Raw genomic sequence first — 21,615 nt, 5'->3', positions numbered from 1 at the left:
TCTCTTATTTCTTTACATTGCCTTGACTTCCTCTCCGCATGAAAGATCATTATTTAGTCCCTACTTTTTTTCTTCATTTTGTCATCTTTTACATATCGATGCCTCTGTTTCCCTATTTTCAGTGTTTTAGCTTTGATTTATTTTTGTGACTTTTCTATCTGGGTTGATATCTGGTTGTTCTGTCCTGTGTTCTAGTCTTGGGTTGTTATCTGATGTTATTGATTTTCTAGCTGGAGGACTCCCTTTAGTATTTCCTTTAATTTTGGTTTGTTTTTTAAAAATCCCTAAACTTCTGTTTATCTGGAAATGCCCTAATTTCACCATCACATATGAGAGATGGAAACCCTGGTGGCATAGTGGTTAAGTGCTACAGCTGCTAACCAAAGGATTGGCAGTTCAAATCTGCCAGGCGCTCCTCGGAAACCCTATGGGGCAGTTCTACTCTGGCCTATAGGGTCGCTGTGAGTCAGAATCAACTCAACAGCACTGGGTTTGGTTTGGTTTTTTATATGAGAGACAGTTTTCCTTGGTATGTAATTCTCGGCTGGCATTTTTTTGTCCTTCAAGGTTTTATATATGTCACCCCGTTGCCTTCTTGCCTGTACGGTTTCTGCTGAGTAGTCAGAGCTTAGTCTTATTGTCTCTCCATTGTAGGTGACTTTTCATTTATCCCTAGCTGCTCTTAAATTCTCTATTTCTTTGGTTTTGGCAAGTTTGATTATAATATGTCTTGGTGACTTTCTTTTGAGATCTACCTTGTGTGGGGTTCAGTGAGCATCTTGGATAGATATATTCTTATCCTTCACTACATCAGGGAAGTTTTCTGCCAACAAATGTTCAACAATTCCCTTTGTATTTTCTGTTCCCCTCCTGTTCTGGTACTCCAGTCACTCACAGGTTATTCCTCTTGATAGAGTCCCACATAATTCTTAGGGTTTCTTCATTTTTTAAAATTCTTTTATCTGATTTTTCCTCAAATAAGTTGGTGTCAAGTGCTTTATCTTCAGTCTCACTAATAATGACTTCCATTGCCCCAATTCTGCTCCTATGACTTTCTATTGAGTTGTCTAATTCTGAAATTTTATTGTTAATCTTTTGGATTTCTGTTTGCTGTCTCTTTATGGATTCTCGTAGCCTATTAAATATGGCATTATGCTCTTGTATAACCTTCTTAAGTTCCTTTATTGCTTTGTCTGTATGTTCCTTGGCTTGTTCTGTGTTTTGCCACATCTCCTTCCTGATCTCTTCACGAGTTCTGTATATTAATCTTTTGAATTCTACCTCCAGTAATTCTAAGAAGTTATCTTCTTCTGGTAGGTTTCTTGATTCTTTGTTTTGGTGGCTTGCTGAAGCTATCATGGTTTGCTTCTTTACGTGATTTGGTATTGACTATTGTCTCTGTGCCATCAATAAATTATTGTATTTATTTATTTTATGTTTGCTTACTGTGTCCTAGCTTCTTGTTTTGTTTTGATATCCCCAAATAGGCTGGTCGTGTGAGCTTGTTTGATTATTGGTGTCTTTGAAGCTCTCAAGGCCTGTGTCCAGGTGGCTAGAGCTGTTACTAGGTATGTGAGCCCAGAAGTCCATTTATTTTTCTTGTGTGGATTCAGCGCAGGTGTCCAAGTTGTCAGTCACTGAGTGTGTGGTGCAGATTCTCACCTACCATCTTAGACGGGCATGTGTGACTGGAGTGGGCACAGGTATCTGGCTGCAGTAGGGGGTCATGTGCTGATCAAGGCAGGGAACTGACTGTTGCCCTTGAGTGTCCGGATGGAAGACATTTCCCTGTTCCCTAGTGGGTAGTAGGTAGGTTTTGCAGCCGTACTATGGGCATCCCAAGCTGTTGGCTGTAAGAACTGGGGGTCACCACTTATTCTTGGACCTCTGTCATGGACGGCTCAGTGGAGTGGGTGGAGCCACCCGTCCTCGGCCCCTGATGTTTGGTAGGTGAGAACCCTGCTTAATGGCAAGGTGGTATCAAATGTTCCAAATCTGCCACTCCCTCTTATAGCTGATAAAGATGAAAATAGGCTTCATGTATATACCCTGTTGTACCATGCTAATGAGGGCCTACACTGTTGAAATGGGCTGACATAGGTCTATGCAGGGGTGAAAGGTGTTCAAAGTCCGTAGACCCCTTACGCCTTGTCTAGGCAAAGGGACTGTGCCTTCCCTGAGTTCCCAGCTTAGGGGAGGTGGCAGATTTTTTCCTGTTTGTTAATTTATTCCCACTCCAAAGTCAAAAGAATGGCTCAGGGCATGCGATGGGCCCTACTTCTGGCCCAGGGGGCTCAAAAGTTGCTGAAGTCAGACTGGGACCTGGGACAGAGTAGGTAGGGGGCAGGTAAATGGGAGAGAGGTACTTCCCAAAAGGGTTTTTTTTTTTTTGATCCATGCAGTAGGTCAGATGCTTGTACTTATCTTTTACCAATTAAGTGCCATTTCTCGCTGGTTCTGAAGGTTTGAGCAGACTTTCTGCCACTCGGTCTCTCCCAATGTGGAAAACGTGTCCTGAGCATCACTGTTTGCCTCACCCCTCTTGCGCTAGCCGATCCAGCCTGCAGGGTTCCAGTGGCAGCCAGGCCAGGTCTGGCAGCTTCTCGCTGATTCTGAACTGTCTCTCCCTCCCCCTGCTGCTCGGTCAAATTCCTCAGCTTTTCTTTGATGTTCAGGGCTCCTAGATTGTCATATATAATCGATTCACTTGTTTTTTTTGGTCTTTGTTATAAGAGGGACCACAAGAAGCATCTGACTACTCTGCCATCTTGGCCCCTACTCTTCTTCCATCTTTTTTTGATGCTTCATATGTCATTCATTTTTTACCCGTAAGGTCCTTCACTATTGCAGCTTGAGGCTTGAATTTTTTCTGTAGTTCTTTTAGCTTGAGAAATGCTGAGTGTGTTCTTCCCTTTTGGTTTTCTAACTCCAGGTCATTGCACGTTTTCTTCTAATACTTTTTCTTCTCTAGCTGCCCTTTGAAATCTACTATTCAGCCCTTTTACTTCATCGCTTCTTCCATTCGCTTTAGCTACTCTACATTCAAGAGCAAGTTTCAGAGTCTCTTCTGACATGCATTTTGGTCTTTTCTTTCTTTCCTGTCTTTTTAATGACCTTTTGCTTTCTTCATGTATGATATCCTTGATGTCATCCCGCTAGTTGCCTGGTCTTTGATCGTTAGTGTTCAGTGCATCAAATCTATTCTTGAGATGGTCTCCAAATTCAGGTGGAATATACTGAAGGTTATATTTTTGTTCTCATAAAAAAAACCCCACTGCTATTGAGTCGATTCCAACTTGTAGGTACCCTATAGGACAGAGTAGAACTGCCCCATAGAGTTTCCAAGGAGCACCTGGTGGGTTCAAACTGCAGACCTCTTGGTTAGCAGCCGTAGCACTTAACCACTATGCCACCAGGGCTTCCTTTGTTCTCATAGACTAGTTTTAATTTTCTTCAACTTCAGCTTGAACTTGCATATGAGCAATTGATGGTCTATTCCTCAGTCAGCCCCTGGCTTCGTTCTTACTCTCATATTGAGCTTTTCCATCATCTCTTTCCACAGATGTTATCAATTTGATTCCTCTGTTCTTAATCTGGTGAGTCCATGTGTATAATTGCTGTTTATGATGTTGAAAAAAGGCATTTCCAATGAATAAGTCATCGGTCTTGCAAAATTCTGTCATGCGATCTCTGGCCTCATTTCTATCACTAAGGCTGCATTTTCCAACTACAGATCCTTCTTCATTGTTTCCAACTTTCATGTTCCAATCACTAGTAATTATCAATGCATCTTGATTGCATGTTTGATCAATTTCAGACTGCAGAAGTTGGTAAAAATCTTCAATTTCTTTATCTTTGGCATAAGTGGTTTGTGTGTAAATTTGAGTAAAGGTCGTATTAACTGGTCTTCCTTGTAGGCGTATTGGTATTATCACTGACAGCGTTATGCTTTTTCACAATATATGCAATGCCATTCCTCTTTAATTTGTCATTCCCAACATAGCAGACCATATTATTGTCTGATTCAAAACGGCCAATACCCATCCATTTCAGCTCGCCAGTGCCTAAGATATCAATGTTTATGAAGTCCATTGCATTTTTGATGACCTCCAATTTTCCTAGATTCATACTTTGTAAATTCTGTGTTGCGATTATTAGTGTATGTTTACAGCTGTTTCTTCCAATTTTGACTTGTGCCACATCAGCAAATGAAGGTCCCTAAAGCTTTACTCCATCTACGTTACTAAGGTTGCAGGTGACATAGCTTCAAGGAGGCAACTCTTTCCTAGTCATGTTCTGAGTGCCTTCCAACCTGAGGAGCTCATCTTCCGGCACTATATCAGACAGTGTTCTGCTGCTATTTATAAGGTTTTCACTGGCCAATTTTTTCCGAAGTAGACTGCCAGGTCCTCCTTCCTAGTGTGTCTTAGTCTGGAAGCTCCGTTGAAACCTGTCTACCATGGGTGTTCCTGCTGGTGTTTGAAATACCGGCAGCATAGCTTCTAGGATCGCAGCAACATGCAAGCCACCACAGTATGACAATCTGACAGACGTGTGGTGGAAATTCGTGCATAGGAGGGTAAATAAGGCATTGCCTCGTCATCAAGTAGTTCAGCATTTAGAGTAGAATCAGGAGAGATTATCCATTTATTTCAGTACAGTGTAGGAGGCCCAGGGTGTTATGGGAGCCTGAGCAATTAGGCGGCCTCCTGAACTTGGACCAAAAAAAAAAAGGAGGAGTAAACGACAAGGTGACTGTTAGTTGGTTAGGAACTACAAGTTGGAGAGGTGGAGAGGTTGTGAAAGGCCATGAATACTATGAACAAAGCGGGCATAAATACTGCCCTCATGGAGCTTACATTTTAGTGGTGAAGGAGAAACGCTAAACATTAAATAAATAAATTTTGCAGTGTGCTAGATCATAGGTGCTTAAGGAAAACAGTACTTCAAGCCAGGTGTCAAGTTTAACATTAACAATGATGTCACGTTGATAGTATGTACCTTCGATTTGATAAGAATGGCACTTCCCCTCTGAGGTATTCTTGCCAAAAACCCACAACCCCATTCTAATCATGAAAAAAAAAATCATACAAACCCCAGTTGAGGGTCATTCTATAAAATACCTGACCGATACTCCTCGAAAATGTCAAGATCATTAAAAACAAGTAAAGTCTGAGAATGTTTCACAGCCAAGAAGAGCCCAAGGAGATGTGACAACTAAATGTAATGTGGTATCTTGAATGGAATCCTGGAACAGAAAAAGGACATAAGGGAAAAACTGAGGAAGTCTGAATAAAATATGGAATACAGTTAATAATAATATATCAGTATTGGTTCACTGATGTGACAAATGTACCACACTAGTGTAAGATGTTTCATTGATGAGACTGGGTGTGGAGTATGTGGGAACTCTCTGTACTATGTTTGCAATAATTCTGTAAATCTAAAACTGTTCTAAAATTTAAAAATTATTTAAAAATCAAAAAGAGTTGAGTAAGGGGATCAGAAGTTCAGGGAAGAAATGTGTATTATAATTTTAAATAGGGTAGTCAGGGTAAGCCTCAGTGAGATGGTGGCCTGAACAAAGGCTTAAAGAGGAAGCTGGCCATATGCGTATCTGAGCAAACCACCAGTGCAAAGGCACTAAGGTGAGAACATGTTTACATGTTTGAGAACTGGCAAGGAGACAAGTGTGGCCAGAGTGAGGGGCAGGGGGCCAGAGATGAAAGATGAGGGGGAATATCAGATAGGGGCTTTTAGGCTGTTGTTGGTCATGTATAGTGTGCCAGGAACCATGCCATATATTCTCATTTAATTCTCCCAGCCATCCTAGGAGGGAAGTATTATTAATATACAGGTTTTGCAAATGAGGAAACTGAGATTAGAGAAGTTAAGTAACTTACCTAATGTACCACCACTGGTAATTGGTGGAACTACAATTCTTTCCTTCTCTGAGCCCCAGTGTCTTCACCGTTGCCCTCTGCCTTCACTCCTGAGGAACCTAGACTATGTCTTCTACATCAGAGGTTAGCAAGTAATAACCCATGGGCCAAGCTGAATCTGACCCACTTCCTGTTTTTGTAAATAAAGTTTTATTGGAACACAGCCACACCCAGTCATATATTTATTGTGTATGGCTGCTTTCCTCACTACAACAGCTGTGAGAAATTTTGAATAGTTGAGAATTCAAATGGCCTGCAAAACCCTTTACAGAAAATGTTTCCTGGCTGACCCCTCTTCTTCCTGGGTAGACTTTGAAGGGTTAAGAGAGGTGACATGGAGGCTGCATTGGAGGGAGGAAAGACAAGAGACAGGGAGATCTTCCTGTGAATTTATTGAGCTTCCTCTGAGTATGTGGCCCTGTGGGGGACATAGACAAATGGAATATGGGGTTTGCCCTTAAGGAGCTTATAGTCTAGTTCAGGAGCTGAGAAGGACTTATTCAGGAAATAAAAGGCAGTTTACAAAGTGGTGGTGTTTGGTGATGCTTTCTACATCCAGAAAAGGGGAGACCCTGAAAGACTGAGTCTTCAGGAGCGGCTTCTTAGGGGGTGGGATTTGGGATGTGGTGGATTGGATTGATGCAGGGTAGCACTCCTTCTCTCCTATACCTTAATGAATGAATAAGTTAAGACATATTGAAAGCATTTAGAGCTGTGCCTGGCATATACAGTAAGTGCTCCCCTAGAGTGTAAGTTCCATGAGGGCAGGATTTGTGTATGTCTTGTTTACTGCTCTATCACCAGTGCCTAGAGTGCAGTAGGTGCTTCAGTAAACACTTATGCAATGAATAAATATTAGACTGCAACTCGCAATAAATTTAGCTATTTTGCAAGTACAGGCAAAGATCCAGATCTCTCACACTGGTCTATTAACTCATTTATTACTGTAAAGAGTGAATTTTCCTCCCTTTTGGCTTTTGTTAAAACAACAGCAGTCTTTATTTTTTATTGCTACAGGTAGTCGTTACTGGTGAGACGGCTAGAAGTCAGAGGTACTGACAACAAAGGGAAAAGGGAATACAATTTCAAATAATCCTAAGGGTAAAAAAAAAAAAAAAAAAGTCAGAGGTACTGACAACAAAGGGAAAAGGGAATACAATTTCAAATAATCCTAAGGGTAGATAGACAAAAATAGTTTATTCATCTATTTAACAAATATTTATTGAATTGCACCTGTGCTCTGGGAATCCAGGGTGGACAAAATAGACACAGGCTCTGCCTAAGAGTGGCTATTGACATTGAAACTCGTAATTATAAATGCAATGTGTGTAACTCATAAAAGGGCAAGTGTCATGGAAGTTTATAATAAGGACACTCAATCTAAACTGGGACACCAGAGACCATCTCTCTTAGGAAATAATAACAAACTACTCCCCCAAAATTTCTTAAAACAACAATTTATTATCCCTATCGTTCTGTGGCCCCCACGTGCCTGTCAGTTTGTTGTACTGTGGGGGCTTGCGTGTTGCTGTGATCCTGGAAGCTATGCCACCGGTATTCAGATACCAGCAGGGCCACCCATGGAGGACAGGTTTCAGCTGAGCTCCCAGACTAAGACAGACTAGGAAGAAGGACCCAGCAGTCTACTTCTGAAAAGCATTAGCCAGTGAAAACCTTTTGAATAGCAATGGAACACTGTCTGATGCGGTGCTGGAAGATGAGCCCCCCAGGTTGGAAGGCACTCAAAAGACGACTGGGGAAGAGCTGCCTCCTCAAAGTAGAGCTGACCTTAACGACGTGGATGGAGTAAAGCTTTTGGGACCTTCATTTGCTGATGTGGAACGACTCAAAATGAGAAGAAACAGCTGCAAACATCCATTAATAATTGGAACCTGGAATGTATGAAGTATGAATCTAGGAAAATTGGAAATCATGAAAAATGAAATGGAATGCATAAATATCGATATCCTAGGTATTAGTGAGCTGAAATGGACTGGTATTGGTTATTTTGAATTGGACAGTCATATAGTCTACTACACTGGAAATAACAACTTGAAGAGGAATGGCGTTGTGTATATTGTGAAAAAGAACATTTCAAGATCTATCCTGAAGTACAACGCTGTCAGTGATAGGATAATATCCATACGCCTACAAGGAAGACCAGTTAATACGATTATTATTCATATTTACACACCAACCACTAAGGCCAAAGATGAAGAAATTGAAGATTTTTATCAGCTTCTGCAGTCTGAAATTGATCAAACATGCAATCAGGATGCATGGATAATTACTGGTGATTGGAATGCGAAAGTTGGAAACCAAGAAGAAGCAGTGGTTGTTGGAAAATAAGGCCTTGGTGATAGAAACAATGCCGGAGATCAAATGATAGAATTTTGCAAGACCAATGACTTCTTCATTGCAAATACCTTCTTTCACCAACATAAATGGTGACTATACCCATGGACCTCGCCAGATGGAATACATGGGAATCATATCGACTACATCTGTGGAAAGAGACAATGAAAAAGCTCAATATCATCAGTCAGAACAAGGCCAGGGGCCGACTATGGAACCGACCATCAATTGGTCACATGCAAGTTCAAGCTGAAACTGAAGGAAATCAGAGCAAGTCCGCGAGAGCCAAAGTATGTCCTTGAGTATATTAATTTAGAGACCGTCTCAAGAATAGATCTGACGCATTGAACACTAGTGACTGAAGACCAGACGAGTTGTGTAATGACATCAAGGACATCGTCCATGAAGAAAGCAAGAGGTCATTGAAAAGACAGAAAAGAAAGAAAAGACCAAGATGGATGTCAGAGGAGACTCTGAAACTTGCTTACAAACGTCAAGCAGCTAAAGCAAAAGGAAGAGATGATGAAGTAAAAGAACCGAACAGAAGATTTCAAATTGTGGTTCGAGAAGATAAAGTAAAGTATTATAACGACATGTGCAAAGAGCTGGAGATAGAAAACCAAAAGGGAAAAACACGCTCGGTGTTTCTCAAGCTGAAAGAACTGAAGAAAAAATTCAAGCCTCGAATTGCAATAGCGAAGGATTCTATGGGGGAAGATATTAAACGACACAGGAAGCATCAAAAGAAGATGGAAGGAATACACAGAGTCATTATACCGAAAAGAATTAGTTGATGTTCAACCATTTCAAGAGGTAGCATATGGTCAGGAACTGATGGTACTGAAGGGAGAAGTCCAAGCTGCTCTGAAGGCATTGGTGAAAAACAAGGCTCCAGGAATTGACGGAATATCAACTGAGATGTTTCAACAAACAGATGCAGCTTTGGAGGTCCTCACTCATCTATGCCAAGAAATATGGAAGACAGCTTCCTGGCCAACTGACTGGAAGAGATCCATATTTATGCCTATTCCCAAGAAAGGTGATCCAACTGAATGCGGAAATTATAGAACAATATCAGTAATATCACACACAAGCCAAATATTGCTGAAGATCATTGAAAAACAGCTGCAGCTGTATATCGACAGGGAACTGTCAGAAGTTCAGGCTGGATTCAGAAGAGGAAGTGGAACCATGGATACCATTGCTGATGTCAGATGGATCCTGGCTGAAAGCAGAGAATACCAGAAAGATGTTTACCTGTGTTTTATTGACTATGCAAAGGCATTTGACTGTGTGGATCATAACAGATTATGGATAACATTGTGAATGGGAATTCTAGAACACTTAATTGTGCTCATAAGGAACGTTTACATAGATCAAGAGGCAGTTGTTAGGAGAGAACAAGGGGATACTGACTGGTTTAAAGTCAGGAAAGATGTGCCTCAGGGTTGTACCTCTCACCATACCTATTCAGTCTGTATGCTGAGCAAATAATCCGAGAAGCTGGACTATGTGAAGAAGAATGGGGCATCAGGATTGGAGGAAGGCTCATTAACAACCTGTGTTGTGCAGATGACACAACCTTGCTTGCTGAAGGTGAAAAGGGCTTGAAGCACTTACTACTGAAGATCAAAGACCACAGCCTTCAGTATGGATTACACATCAACGTAAAGAAAACAAAAATCCTCACAACTAGACCATTAAGCAACATCGTGATAAACGGAGAAAAGATTGATGTTTTCAAGGATTTCATTTTACTCGGATCCACAATCAACAGCCATGGAAGCAGCAGTCAAGAAATCAAAAGACACGTTGTATTGGGTAAATATGCTGCAAAAGACCTCTTTAAAGTGTTGAGAAGCAAAGATGTCACCTTGAAGACTAAGGTGCGCCTGACCCAAGCCATGGTATTTTCAATTGCATCATATGCATGTGAAAGCTGGACAATCAATAAGGAAGACTGAAGAAGAATTAACACCTTTGAATTGTGGTGTTGGGGAAGAATATCGAATATACCACGGACTGCCAAAAGAATGAACAAATCTGTCTTGGAAGAAGTGCGGCCAGAATGCTCCCTAGAAGAAAGGATGGTGAGACTGCATCTTACATACTTTGGACATGTTGTCAGGAGGGATCAGTCCCTGGAAGAGGAGATCATGCATGGCAAAGTACAGGGTCAGCGGAAAAGAGGAGGACCCTCAACAAGGTGGATTGACACAGTGGCCGCAGCAATGAGCTCAAGCATAGCAATGATTGTAAGGATGGCACAGGATCAGGCAGTGTTTTGTTCTGTTGTGTGTTGTCGCTATGAGTCGGAATCGACTCGACGGCAGTGGGTTAATGCACAAGTTGTGTTTACACTATACTGCAGTCTATTAAGGATGCAATAGCATTATGTCTAAAAAAGTTTACATACCTTAATTAAAAAATACTTTATTGCTAAAAAATGCTAACCATCATATGAGCATTCAGCGAGCCGTAATCGTTTTGCTGCAGTGGGTCTTGCTTTGATGTTGATGGCTGCTGACTTATCAGTGTGGTGGTTGCTGAAGGCTGGGGCAGCTGTGGCAATTTCTTAAAATAAGACAACATTGAAGGTTACTGCATTGATTGACTCTTTCTTTCATGAAAGATTTCTCTGTAGCATGTCATGCTCTTTGATAGCATTCTGCCCACGGTAGAACTTCTTTCAAAATTGGAGTCAGTCCTCTCAAACCCTGCTGCTGCTTTATCAACTAAGTCTATATAATATTGTAAATTCTTTGTTGTCATTTCTATGATGTTCACAGCACCTTCACTAGGAGTAGGTTCCATCTCAAAAACTACTTTTTTTGCTTATCCATAAAAAGCAACTCCTCATCCGCTAAAGTTTTATTATGAGATTGCTGTAATTCAGTCACATCTTCAGGCTCCACTTCTAATTCTAGTTCTCTTGCTGTTTCTACCACATCTGCATTTACTTCCTCTACTGAAATCTTGAACCCCTCAAAGTCACCCATGAAGATTTGAATCAATTTCTTCCAAACTTCTGTTCATGTTGATATTTTGACCTCCTCCCATCAATCACAAAAGTTCTTAATGGCATCTAGAATGGTGAATTCCTTACCGAACGTTTTTAATTTACTTTGCCCGGATTCATCAGAGGAATCACAATCTATGGCAGCTATAGCCTTGTGAGATGCATTTCTTAAATAATAAGACTTGAAAGTCGAAATTACTCCTTAATCCTTGGGCAGCAGAATAGGTGGTGTGTTAACAGGCATGGAGACAACATTGATCTCCTTGTACACCTCCATCAGAGCTCTTGGGTGACCAGGGGCATTGTCAATGAGGGCTAATATTTTGAAAGGAACCTTTTTTCTGACCAGTAGGTCTCAACAGTGGGCTTAACATATCCAGTGAACCATGTTGTAAACCGATGTGCTGTCATCCAGGCTTTGTTGTTCCATTTATAGAGCACAGGCAGAGTAGATATAGCATAATTCTTAAGGGCCCTAGGATTTTCGGAATGGTAAGTGAGTATTGTCACCAACTTAAAGCCACCAGCTGCATTAGCCCCTAACAAGAGAGTCAGCCTGTCCTTTGAGGCTTTGAAGCCAGGGATTAACTCCTCTCTGTCTGTGATCTGTGGGAGTCCTGGATGGCACCTTCTCCCAGTATAAGGCTGTTCCATCCACACTGAAGATCTGTCGTTTGGTGCAGCCCCTTCATCAGTTATCTCCGCTAGAGCTTCTGGATAAACTTGCTGCAGCTTCTGCATCAGCGCTTGCTGCTTCGCCTTGCACTTTTCCGTTATGGAGACGGCTTCTTTCCGTAAATCTCATGAACCAACCTCTGCCAGCTTGAAACTTTTCTTTTCACCTTTCTCAGCCTTCATAGAATTGAAGAGTTAGGACCTTGCTCTAGATTAGGCTTTGGCTTAAGGGAATGCTGTGGCTGGTTTGATCTTCTGTCCAAAACACCAAAAATTTCTCTGTATCAGCAATAAGGCTGCTTCGCTTTCTTATCATTCATATGTCCAGTGGAGTAGCACTTTCAGTTTCCTCCAAGAATTTTTCCTTTGCATTCATAACCTGGCTACCTGTTTGGCTCAAGAGGCCTAGCCATCTCGGCTTTCAACATGCCTTCCTCACTAAGTTCTATCATTTCTAGCTTTTGATTTAAAGTGCAAGACATGCGACTCTTCATTTCACTGGAACAGTTAGAGGCCATTGTAGGATTATTAATTGGCCTAATCTCAATATTGTTGTGTCTCAGGGAATAGGCATGCCCGAGGAGAGGGAGAGAGACAGAGTAATGGCCGGCCTGTAGAGCAGTCAGAAGATACACAAAATTTATTAAGTTCGCCATCTTATATGGGCACTGTTCATGGCACCCCAAAACAATTACAATAGTAACACCAGAGATCACTGCTCACAGATCACCATAACAGATATAATAATAATGAAAAAGTTTGAAATATTTCAAGAATTACCAAAATGTGACACAGACGAACCAAGCACGTGCCATTGGAAAAATGGCGCCGGTAGACGTGCTCAATCCAGGGTTGCCACAAATCTTCAATTTGTAAAAAACACAGTATCTGTGAAGCACAATAAAGTGCAAATAAAATGAGGTATGCCTGTATTGAGTGATCGGAATGATAATTGAAATGTTTACAGTGTAGATGTAGTTCAGAGGAGGTCTAGGTGTGGAGTGGGGTGGGTCAGGAAAGTTCCATCCCAAATCACGTAGTTGGTAAAAGACAGAAATAGGATTTGAACCAGATCTGACTCTAGAGCTCAGACTCTTCTCACTAAATTGCTCACCTTGCTATCTGTGGAAAGTCATTTTATATAATAAACTTGAAAATCCTCTACTAATTAAAAAGTAATTTACTCTTCCTAATTTCTTCCTAACCATCAGGGCAAATACCTCCTAATTTTTCTAGGCTCGACTGAAGGGTCATTTCCCTTTTGAAGACCTTCTTGACATCTTTCTCACCACCCACAAGCAATTGACCCCTGTCCTCTTCTTCCCCCACCAAGTCTGGTTCAACCTTCTGTCAAAGCACCTGTAACAATTTTTGGGCCAATTTTCTTATCTGGCTCATCATGATAGGCTGTGAGCTTCTTTAGGGCAAGAGCTGTGTCTTATTTATCTTTATATCTCTTATGTCCAATGTCTGATGGGACCTTAATAAATAATGGATGGATGAATGATTTCCAGGTCTACTAGGTACCACCTTAAAGCTTTCAGACACATCCTATAGTCATACCTTTGGTATAATTTTAACCCCGAGTCCTTATTTTACTGGCATCATCCTGGGTTTAAACTTTGCCTATAGGTTTTAATTCACTTTAAGAGTCTGTTTTCCATATGCATTTTATCTGTAGATAAGAAATAGCTCTATTTTGGAACCCAGCAAGTCTTGGACCATTCATAAACCCCCAAACTAAACCCCTTGCCGTTGAGTTGATTTCAACTCATAGCAGCCCTATAGGATGTGCAGAACTGCCTCACAGGGTTTGAACTGGTGGATTTGAACTGCCAACCTTTATGGTTAGCATCTAAATGCTTAACCATTATACCACCAGGGCTCTGCCTCTAAATTCTACTTGCAACTGAACTGTTCCTTCTTTCTCGCTCTCTCTCTCATACTTTATCATTCACAAATTAAAAAAAAAAAAATCGTACTTTCATTCTGCCTTGAAATCTCATTAGCCAGATTCCCAGGTTCATTAGTTATATTTTCTAAAGTATTTTTCGTTTAATCATTAGGTGTATTTTCTACATTTTGTTCAGTCTTCCCAATCGTTCCACCACTAGATAACATGGATTATCCTTTTTTGAGCCTCTAATAGTTATTCTTCTAGATTCCACTAAGAGTCTTCTCACTGCTGCCTTTCCAGCTTCTACCTATTCAGTCCCGTGCCACATGTTTTACAGTTTTCTTACAGCAGCAATGCTCCATTCCTGGTATCATTTTCTCTTTTGGTTATCTATTACTGTGTAATAAACCACTCCAAAACAGACTTAAAACAACAGTGATTTAGTATTTCTCACCATCCTGTAGATTGATAGCTGGGTTGAGTCTTCTTCTGGTCTCACCTGAGACCACTCATGTGACTGCAGTCTTCTGATGGCTTGACTAAAACTAGAAGATCCAAGTTGGTCTCACTCACACATCTGGAAATTGGTGCTAGCCGTCAGCTAGAACACATTGGTTGTCCTCCAAGGGGCCTTTCATCTTCTAATAGGCTAACTGGCTTTCTTTACATCATGGTTGTTTCAGAATTCCAAGAGAATGAGATCACCCTCTTGATGGGAGGAAGGACAACAATGCTTTGTGAAGGGGTGTGATTCATTGGAGACCATTATTATAATGACCTTTCACATTCCTCATGCTGCTTTTGGTAGAAGAAGAGTTTTGAGCAGAGAATGTAAATGATAGGCCCATGGAGTATTTGTAGAACATCTACTGTGTACTAGACACTATTCTAGGAACTCGGGATACATCAGTGAATGACACAGAAATGGATCCCTACTCTCCATGGAGCTTATATTTGAGTGGGAGGAGATAATAAATAACAAACATAATAAGTAAATTTATGAGTTGGCCTTTACTTTGAGTGAAACACAACCATTGCAAGATTCTCAGCAGAGGAATGATATGATCCTTCTTAGAAGTCTGCATAAAGTTTAATAGTTGATAAGTACTTTGGGGAAAAAAAAGGTAGTACAGGATAAGGAAGACTGGAAATACTGGGGGTGAGGGTACATTATTAAATAAGGTGGTCAGGGCAAACCTCACTGAGAAGGTGGAACTGAGCAATGCCTTGAAGGAGGTGAAGGAAGGAGTTAACCAAGGGAATATCTGGGGGAGATCCTTCCAGCCAGAGGCCCTCACTGGGAACATGTCTGGCATGTTTGCAGATCAGCAGGGAGCTCAGTGTAGCTGGAGCAGAATGAGCAAGGGGGGACGGGAGATGGAATCAGAGAGGTAACTGGGCCAGAGCTTTGAAAGGACTTTTGCTTTTACATGGAGTGAAATGGGCAGCACTGCAGGGCCTTGAGCAGAGGAATGAAATGATACTGTAAAAGGCCTGCAAAGTGGTGTTTTTATGTTTGTTTGTTTTTTAATTTGATGCCAGTCTTTAAGCAAGGAAAAAAAATCATACACAAATAGGAATTTCTTCCTGACCTTAAGAAGTTGGGAGACTTTCTAATACTGGGCCCACCCTCCTACAGGGTGAACATTAGCTGGGGGTGAGTAGCAGCTGCCCTTGGAATCCTGTGCACTCCATTTCACAGTGGTCCCCACCCCCTCTTACTGACTAACCCTCCTCCCCCTCCACTCATTACATGCCTGGCCCCTCTGGCATTTGAGTTTACAATCTCTTGTCTAGAGTAACACTGTCCAGTAGAACTTTCTATAATAATGGAAATATTTTTCATGTGCCACTAGGCACATGTGTCTGTTGAGCACTTGAAATGTGGCTCGTGTGACTGAGGAACTAAATGTTTAATTTTATTCAGTTTTAATAAATTTAATTTTAAATAGTCATGTGTGGTTAGTGTCTACCATACTGGACAATGCATGCCAAGAGCATCCCTGTCAAGATCTGTTCTAATCGGAGCCGGCCTTGGAGACCTCAGAGACAGTGGGTGAGTGCTCATGTGCGTTAACCAGTAAGCAAAGTACGCACAGGCTTATATTAAGCAAGGTACGTATGCACGAATTTACATGTCTTTACTTGCTAATCTGTAGTGCGCAATTTCACATGGGTTTCACCACCAAGAAACAGATGAAATTGCACAAAAGATGTGGTGAAACCCATGTGAAATTGTGCAGTACAGATCTGTAAGTAAATAGAAGTAAATCCATGCATAGCTTGCTTACTGGGTAATCCTTCCGTGGCTCGTGGGATTCTTTCTGCCTAGGTTGAGCTGTAAGGTACAGGACCTGAGGTCTGGAGAGAGAAAAGGATAAGCTAAAGCCTGACACTTGGGCCATAACTCTAGCCTAGGCCCTTCAACATCCTGTAGGCTGGACTCGTATTCCTAGGCCCATCCTAGAAACCTCAGGAGTTTTCAGCATGAAGTATTCTTCCAAGAAGAATGAAGGAATTCTGAAGTCCAGAGTCATCATTAAAGGAAAACAACAACAACAAAAGAACAGATGCCATCCAGTTGTTTCTGACTCATGGCAACCCCACGTATGTCGGAGAAGAACTATGCTCCACAGGGTTTTCAGTGGATGATTTTTCACAAGCAGATCTCCAGGCTTTACTTCTGAGGTGCCCTGGAGGGACTCTAATCCCCAACCTCCTGGTTAGAGTGCGTTAACAGTTTGTACCACCTGGGGACTGCAGGTCATCATTAGACATTACATATTCTAAATCTAAGAAGTGCCGACACAATAACATACAGGTTTAATAGTAGGGCCGAATCTCTTTACTTTTCCCTTGTACCTTTAGGCCACACAAATCATCAGTGCTTTCAAGGTTTGTGAAAGAACCCATGCATGTATGACTTTCAAACTGATAATTATATAGGTCCGGTCACAGAATTCCTAGTCTCTTTTGATTACGATTTTAGGTTAACATATCACCAAGAGTTGCCAAGGCAGCTTTTTCACAACTGCTCTCAAAGGCTTCTCTGTGTGAGTAAAAGCAATTGACCTTAATTCTCTTTATCAAGCGCTCCACCCTGCTCTGTGAAAGTTCTGACACAAAGCCAGCAGTGGTGTGTACTCCTGACAATGGAACTCCTGTGTAAGTATTTCCCACCTTTGTGCATGACTGCCATGGAGGAGGTGTAAAGGTGGGCAAGTAACTGGGCAGATTCGTGTCCTGTAGAACACAGTTATCTGTGTGCCAATGTTGTCCTATTTATTTTCCTCCAGGAAATCAAGGATTGCCATGGCATTGCTTTGACAAGCACTTCTGGTTATCTTCGCAGAGATCCAACTGAAGAATCATCTCAAAGGAACGTCTTTCTCCCTGTCCCTCTTTTAATGTCCATTTCTAAGTGGACTGGGAAAGCATCAACCACCCTTGTGCTTGGCCTGCTCCAGGCAGCCAAATGAAGCTTTCTTCAAGTTGTTTCTTGAGCTTTATTGCTGAAGCAGCTCCCTGTGTTGGGTAAACGTTCATGAAGCCCTTTTCTGAACCAGCTTAGGAGGCTTAGGCCTCTTAGAGCCTGTGGCATGGAAGCTTTGGAAGTGGATGATATCAGCCCGGCCTTGGAAGTTACTGAGGATTTCTTTAGTTCTTTTGATAGTAAGCTAGAAAATGCTGTACAGCAAGCAGAGGTTTATGCGATTCAAGAAGTCCCTGAACTGGTGGGGCACGAAGTCTTCAGTAACATACCAGACAATGGTGCTATCAGAAATGTTGCCTCCCTGGGCAAGGGGGGCATGATTTGGGACCACTGTAACAGCAGGCTCTTAGAAACCAAAGCTCAAAATGTCTTCCCTGCCAAAGAACAGTTTATGGTCCAGAGAGGGACAGTTCCAGATAACCTTTCCTGGGTGGAACAAAAGGAAACATCAACCTTTAATTTTTTTGACATTTGCCAGCGTAGGAGAGACAGACCTCGATCCGTGAATGACTTATTGGATGAGACCTCTACTTTCAAGCCAGGGCATGCTCGGTCCAGGTCAGATATTACTCAAGTGGACTGGAGGCTAGTCCTCAAAACTACACCTTTGCAGCAGCAGCAGCAGCAGCAGCAACCAACTCTTCAGGGCCCTCACTTCACCAGGCCGTCTTTTCTGTCACCTTCAACAAATAAGGTAGAAGATGCTCAAGGAAATACTGGTATGTTTCTGTATCTGACCGCTATTAAACTATTGTTGATTTCCTTTTTTCTTTCTTACATCTCCCTCATGAGAGTCTTACTTCCCAATATCCATGTCTGACTTTGCTTACTCTTCCTTTTACTTTTGTATTTTGCCTCAACGCAACAGTCTTATTATCTTAAAAGGTACTGAGTGAAAAAACCAAAAATCAAACCAATTGCCATTGAGTTGCCACTGCCTCTTGGTGACCCCATGTGTGTCAGAGGAGAATCGTACTCCATAGGGTTTGCAGTAGCTGATTTTTCAGAAGTAGATTGCCAGGCCTTTCTTCCAAGGTGCCTCTGGATGAACTCAAACCTTTGACCTTTTGATTAGCAGCAAAAAAAACCCCAAAAAACCTGAGTGCAAAGGCAACTATGGTTAATTTTCTCTTTCTCACGTTGTATGTTAGAATCAGAATATTCTCATACTTAATGTAGTATTTTCCTCTGAACATTGTATGATACTGCTTGTTCGTATCAGTAAGTGTTTACTGTACAACGAATTGGGCTTAGCATTGTGTTATGAAGGATTCAAGGAAGTGTGAAGACAGGATCCCTGCCTTAAAGAGCTTCTCATGTAGTTGAGAACAGACTCAGACAAACACTCAAGAGAGGTCCCCAGGAATGAGAGATAGCAGGTGGTCAATTGAAATTGTGAGGGAACTTTTGTGTTCCTGTATATTGTTGGGATTTTTTTGAATAATGAGCGGCAGTGACTGTTAGTGGATAAAGGAAAGAGAAGACACTGGGGACTGGACTTGTCAGGAAGGGTCTGCTAGAGGAAGTGGAACTTGAGCTGGACCTCGAAGGACATAAAGATGCAGAAAGGGAGATGTAGTAGAGGACACTGTAGTCAGGATCATGGTGTAAACAAAGTTGAAGAGCTGGGAGTGCAGAGGGGACAAGCTGACCCTTGTGAGTAGAGCAAAGGGTCCCATGATGAGCAGTGGGAGGAAAAGGTTAGAGAGATTATGACCTCGTGGTGGAAGGCCTTAAATTCCTTTTTCCTTGTATTTTATAAACATGTATGTGTACACCAAGAGCACACGCATGCACTCATGCATGCCCGCATGTGCTTTCTCTTCCGAGTCCTGAGACATGACCAGTCGCGGCTCCATTTTCCCTAGAATTTTCCCTCACAGTAACCTTATTTATATAGGTAACAGCTTTCATGACTCATGATTCTTCAGTCACTCTGCTCAACTCTTAATTTAGATTGCTTCTCCTCAGTTAACTAGGGAGACTGTTTTATGTATTTACGGCTATTTTAGTGTTACTTCAGTCCCTATCATTGCTTGGTAATCTATTGATAAATTTATCATTTTAATTCATAAAATGTAGTTTGTAATTGTAACCTGAGGCAAGGCTGTGTTTATTAAGGAAATGCAATGTTCTTGCCTATGAGGTGCCTCATTCTTTTGACAGCCAAGTTGAAATATTTTGGTAAATGGATTTTATTATCTCTCCTATCCTTTTAAAATATGTTTTCTTTGCTCAGACTTACAACTTGTATTTCCTTTTATTTTCTCCTAGACTTTCACCAGTCTTCTGTAACATCAAGTCGAGGGTGGTGACCATAGGAGTAAAAAGAAAGGGACAATAGAAAGCACAAGACTTGATAACCAATTAGGTATTGGGGAACGAACAAGTTGCTATGACTTGGGTGCCTGGCAGAATGGTGGCTTCGCCCCTGAGCCCCTGTACAAACAGGCACACTCTTTGATTAGCAAATAACCTCCGTAGTTTTCTGGTTTCTTAGAGTGTACGCAGATTTCTATCATTAAACCACCTTTACTATTTTAAATCCCTGGCATAACCCAAGTTAACAGAGTGTCATTTATTTCTTTTCCCTATCTTGTCAGAGGCTTAGCGAGGGTAACGAGCACACAGGGACAATCTCTAAGTTTGCACCCCACCCCCTTACCTTATGGGGGGGTGGTGACTTGCCAGTGGGCCTTGTCTGGCACCCCCTTGAACTTGTACTTGGGGGCAAATGCCGCCCTTGAACCCCACCTGCTAAACCTCTGTATCTTGTTCTGATTGTAAATGCAAGGACCTTCCTTAGATTTTCTGAAGTTCTGGACTTCTTTCATCAGTATATGACAGACCCTGATTATTATTTTTTAGTACTCAATTTAAAAAAGAAGTTGGACATTAAACTATGTAGAAATCTAAGTACTAAGCGGTATTTTGAAAAGTAGAGTGCAACAAATGGTCTCATTGATATAATGAGGCCATCTTTTAGTCATCCCATGGAATCCACATCCTAGCAAGAATTAGCAAACTTGGACAAATGGCATGCCAGCTTTCCGACACCATTTCTTCCTGGCGTGCTCTGGAGAGGTGACAAGAAAATTTTATTGCTCACCAGGTGAAGGGGCAAGCAGTGAGTGCCCACTGGGCCACCCACAGTAGTTCCAGATATGTGGCTGACCACCCACTCAGCTAACTATAATTCTCAGAAGTGAGCGGGCACATGCCAATACCCAGTTGCATACTAGTCAAGATCAGCCAGGATCTTTGAGTGAACTTTACTCTGAAACCTTTGAAATTAGCCAACCAAACTGAAGAAAAGTTCATTGTTTCTCCTGAAGGAATACGTCAAAAAAGAGGGTAGCGTTGTATTATCTTGGCTACAGCTGAAAATGAGGTCCCAGGAGATTTCGGACCAGGCCAGACCTATTTCTTGAACTTCAGACTCATATCTGAGCGCCTGGTGAACATACATCTCTGGGGGCATATTCCACAGGCACCTCAAATTCAGAGCGTCTAAAAAATGATTCACCGCCTCCTGTCTCCCACTCTTGTAGTCCTAAGAATTAACAATTGTGTGTCCAGAGGCTCGGGGATCCTCCGAAGAAATAAAACTTAGTGAAATGGGTTTCCTTTGATGAGGCCAACTGGGCTTCATGTCTAGCCCTGCCACTCTCTTACTTTCAGGCTTTATCACTGCGTGGTCTTACATTTTCCCAGTCGATTTTTCTCCCCTGGCTCCTCTTCTGAGCTCAGCTAGAATAGCTTAAAGCCTTAGGAGTGACTCCACTTCCCCTCCACTTCCAACCCTGGTGGTGTAGTAGTTAAGAGCTACGTCTGCTAACCAAAAGGTCGGCAGTTTGAATCTACCAGGTGCTCCTTGGAAACTCTATGGGGCAGTTCTACTCTGTGCTACAGGGCTGTTATGAATTGAAATTGACTCCATGGCAGTGGGTTTTTCTGGGGGGTTCCACTTCCTTATCTTCCCCCCATCACCTCCCCTTCTCCCTCCCATATCAACAAGTGTAAGAGTCTTCTTCATTAGGTGAGCCACTGCATCTTCTGCCGCAATGGGTAATAAATAACTGGACTCTTGAGCCTACTGAGGATAAATGCAGTTTTGGGTTTAAAGCAAATTGAGTTCTTACATAATGAAGTGTGTACACAAAATAGAAGGTTAAAGAACTCAGAAGTAGGACTCAAGAAATGTACCCAACTTTACCCCTAATTTACCACTTTG

The 21,615-nt window shown here is 41.8% G+C and overlaps 1 protein-coding gene across 2 annotated transcripts in view; it reads left to right on the top strand.

The window, feature by feature from the left end:
- PLEKHM3 (pleckstrin homology domain containing M3) overlaps positions 1 to 21,615 on the top strand; it is a 225,014-nt gene that overhangs the window by 43,072 nt on the left and 160,327 nt on the right. For both annotated transcript variants that reach the window (XR_007517936.1, XM_049887981.1), the window contains exon 2: positions 17,185 to 18,100. Coding sequence is in view for 1 of the 2 variants with exons in the window: in XM_049887981.1 (XP_049743938.1) it covers positions 17,488 to 18,100 (613 nt within the window). In the remaining variant the exon portion in view is untranslated. The remainder of the gene's footprint in view (positions 1 to 17,184; positions 18,101 to 21,615) is intronic.

This window comes from Elephas maximus, chromosome 6, assembly GCF_024166365.1.
Source record: "Elephas maximus indicus isolate mEleMax1 chromosome 6, mEleMax1 primary haplotype, whole genome shotgun sequence".
Classification (NCBI taxonomy): Eukaryota; Metazoa; Chordata; class Mammalia; order Proboscidea; family Elephantidae; genus Elephas; species Elephas maximus.
The sequence above is the reverse complement of the archived record's forward strand: the minus strand, read 5'-3'. Positions and strand labels throughout refer to the sequence as shown.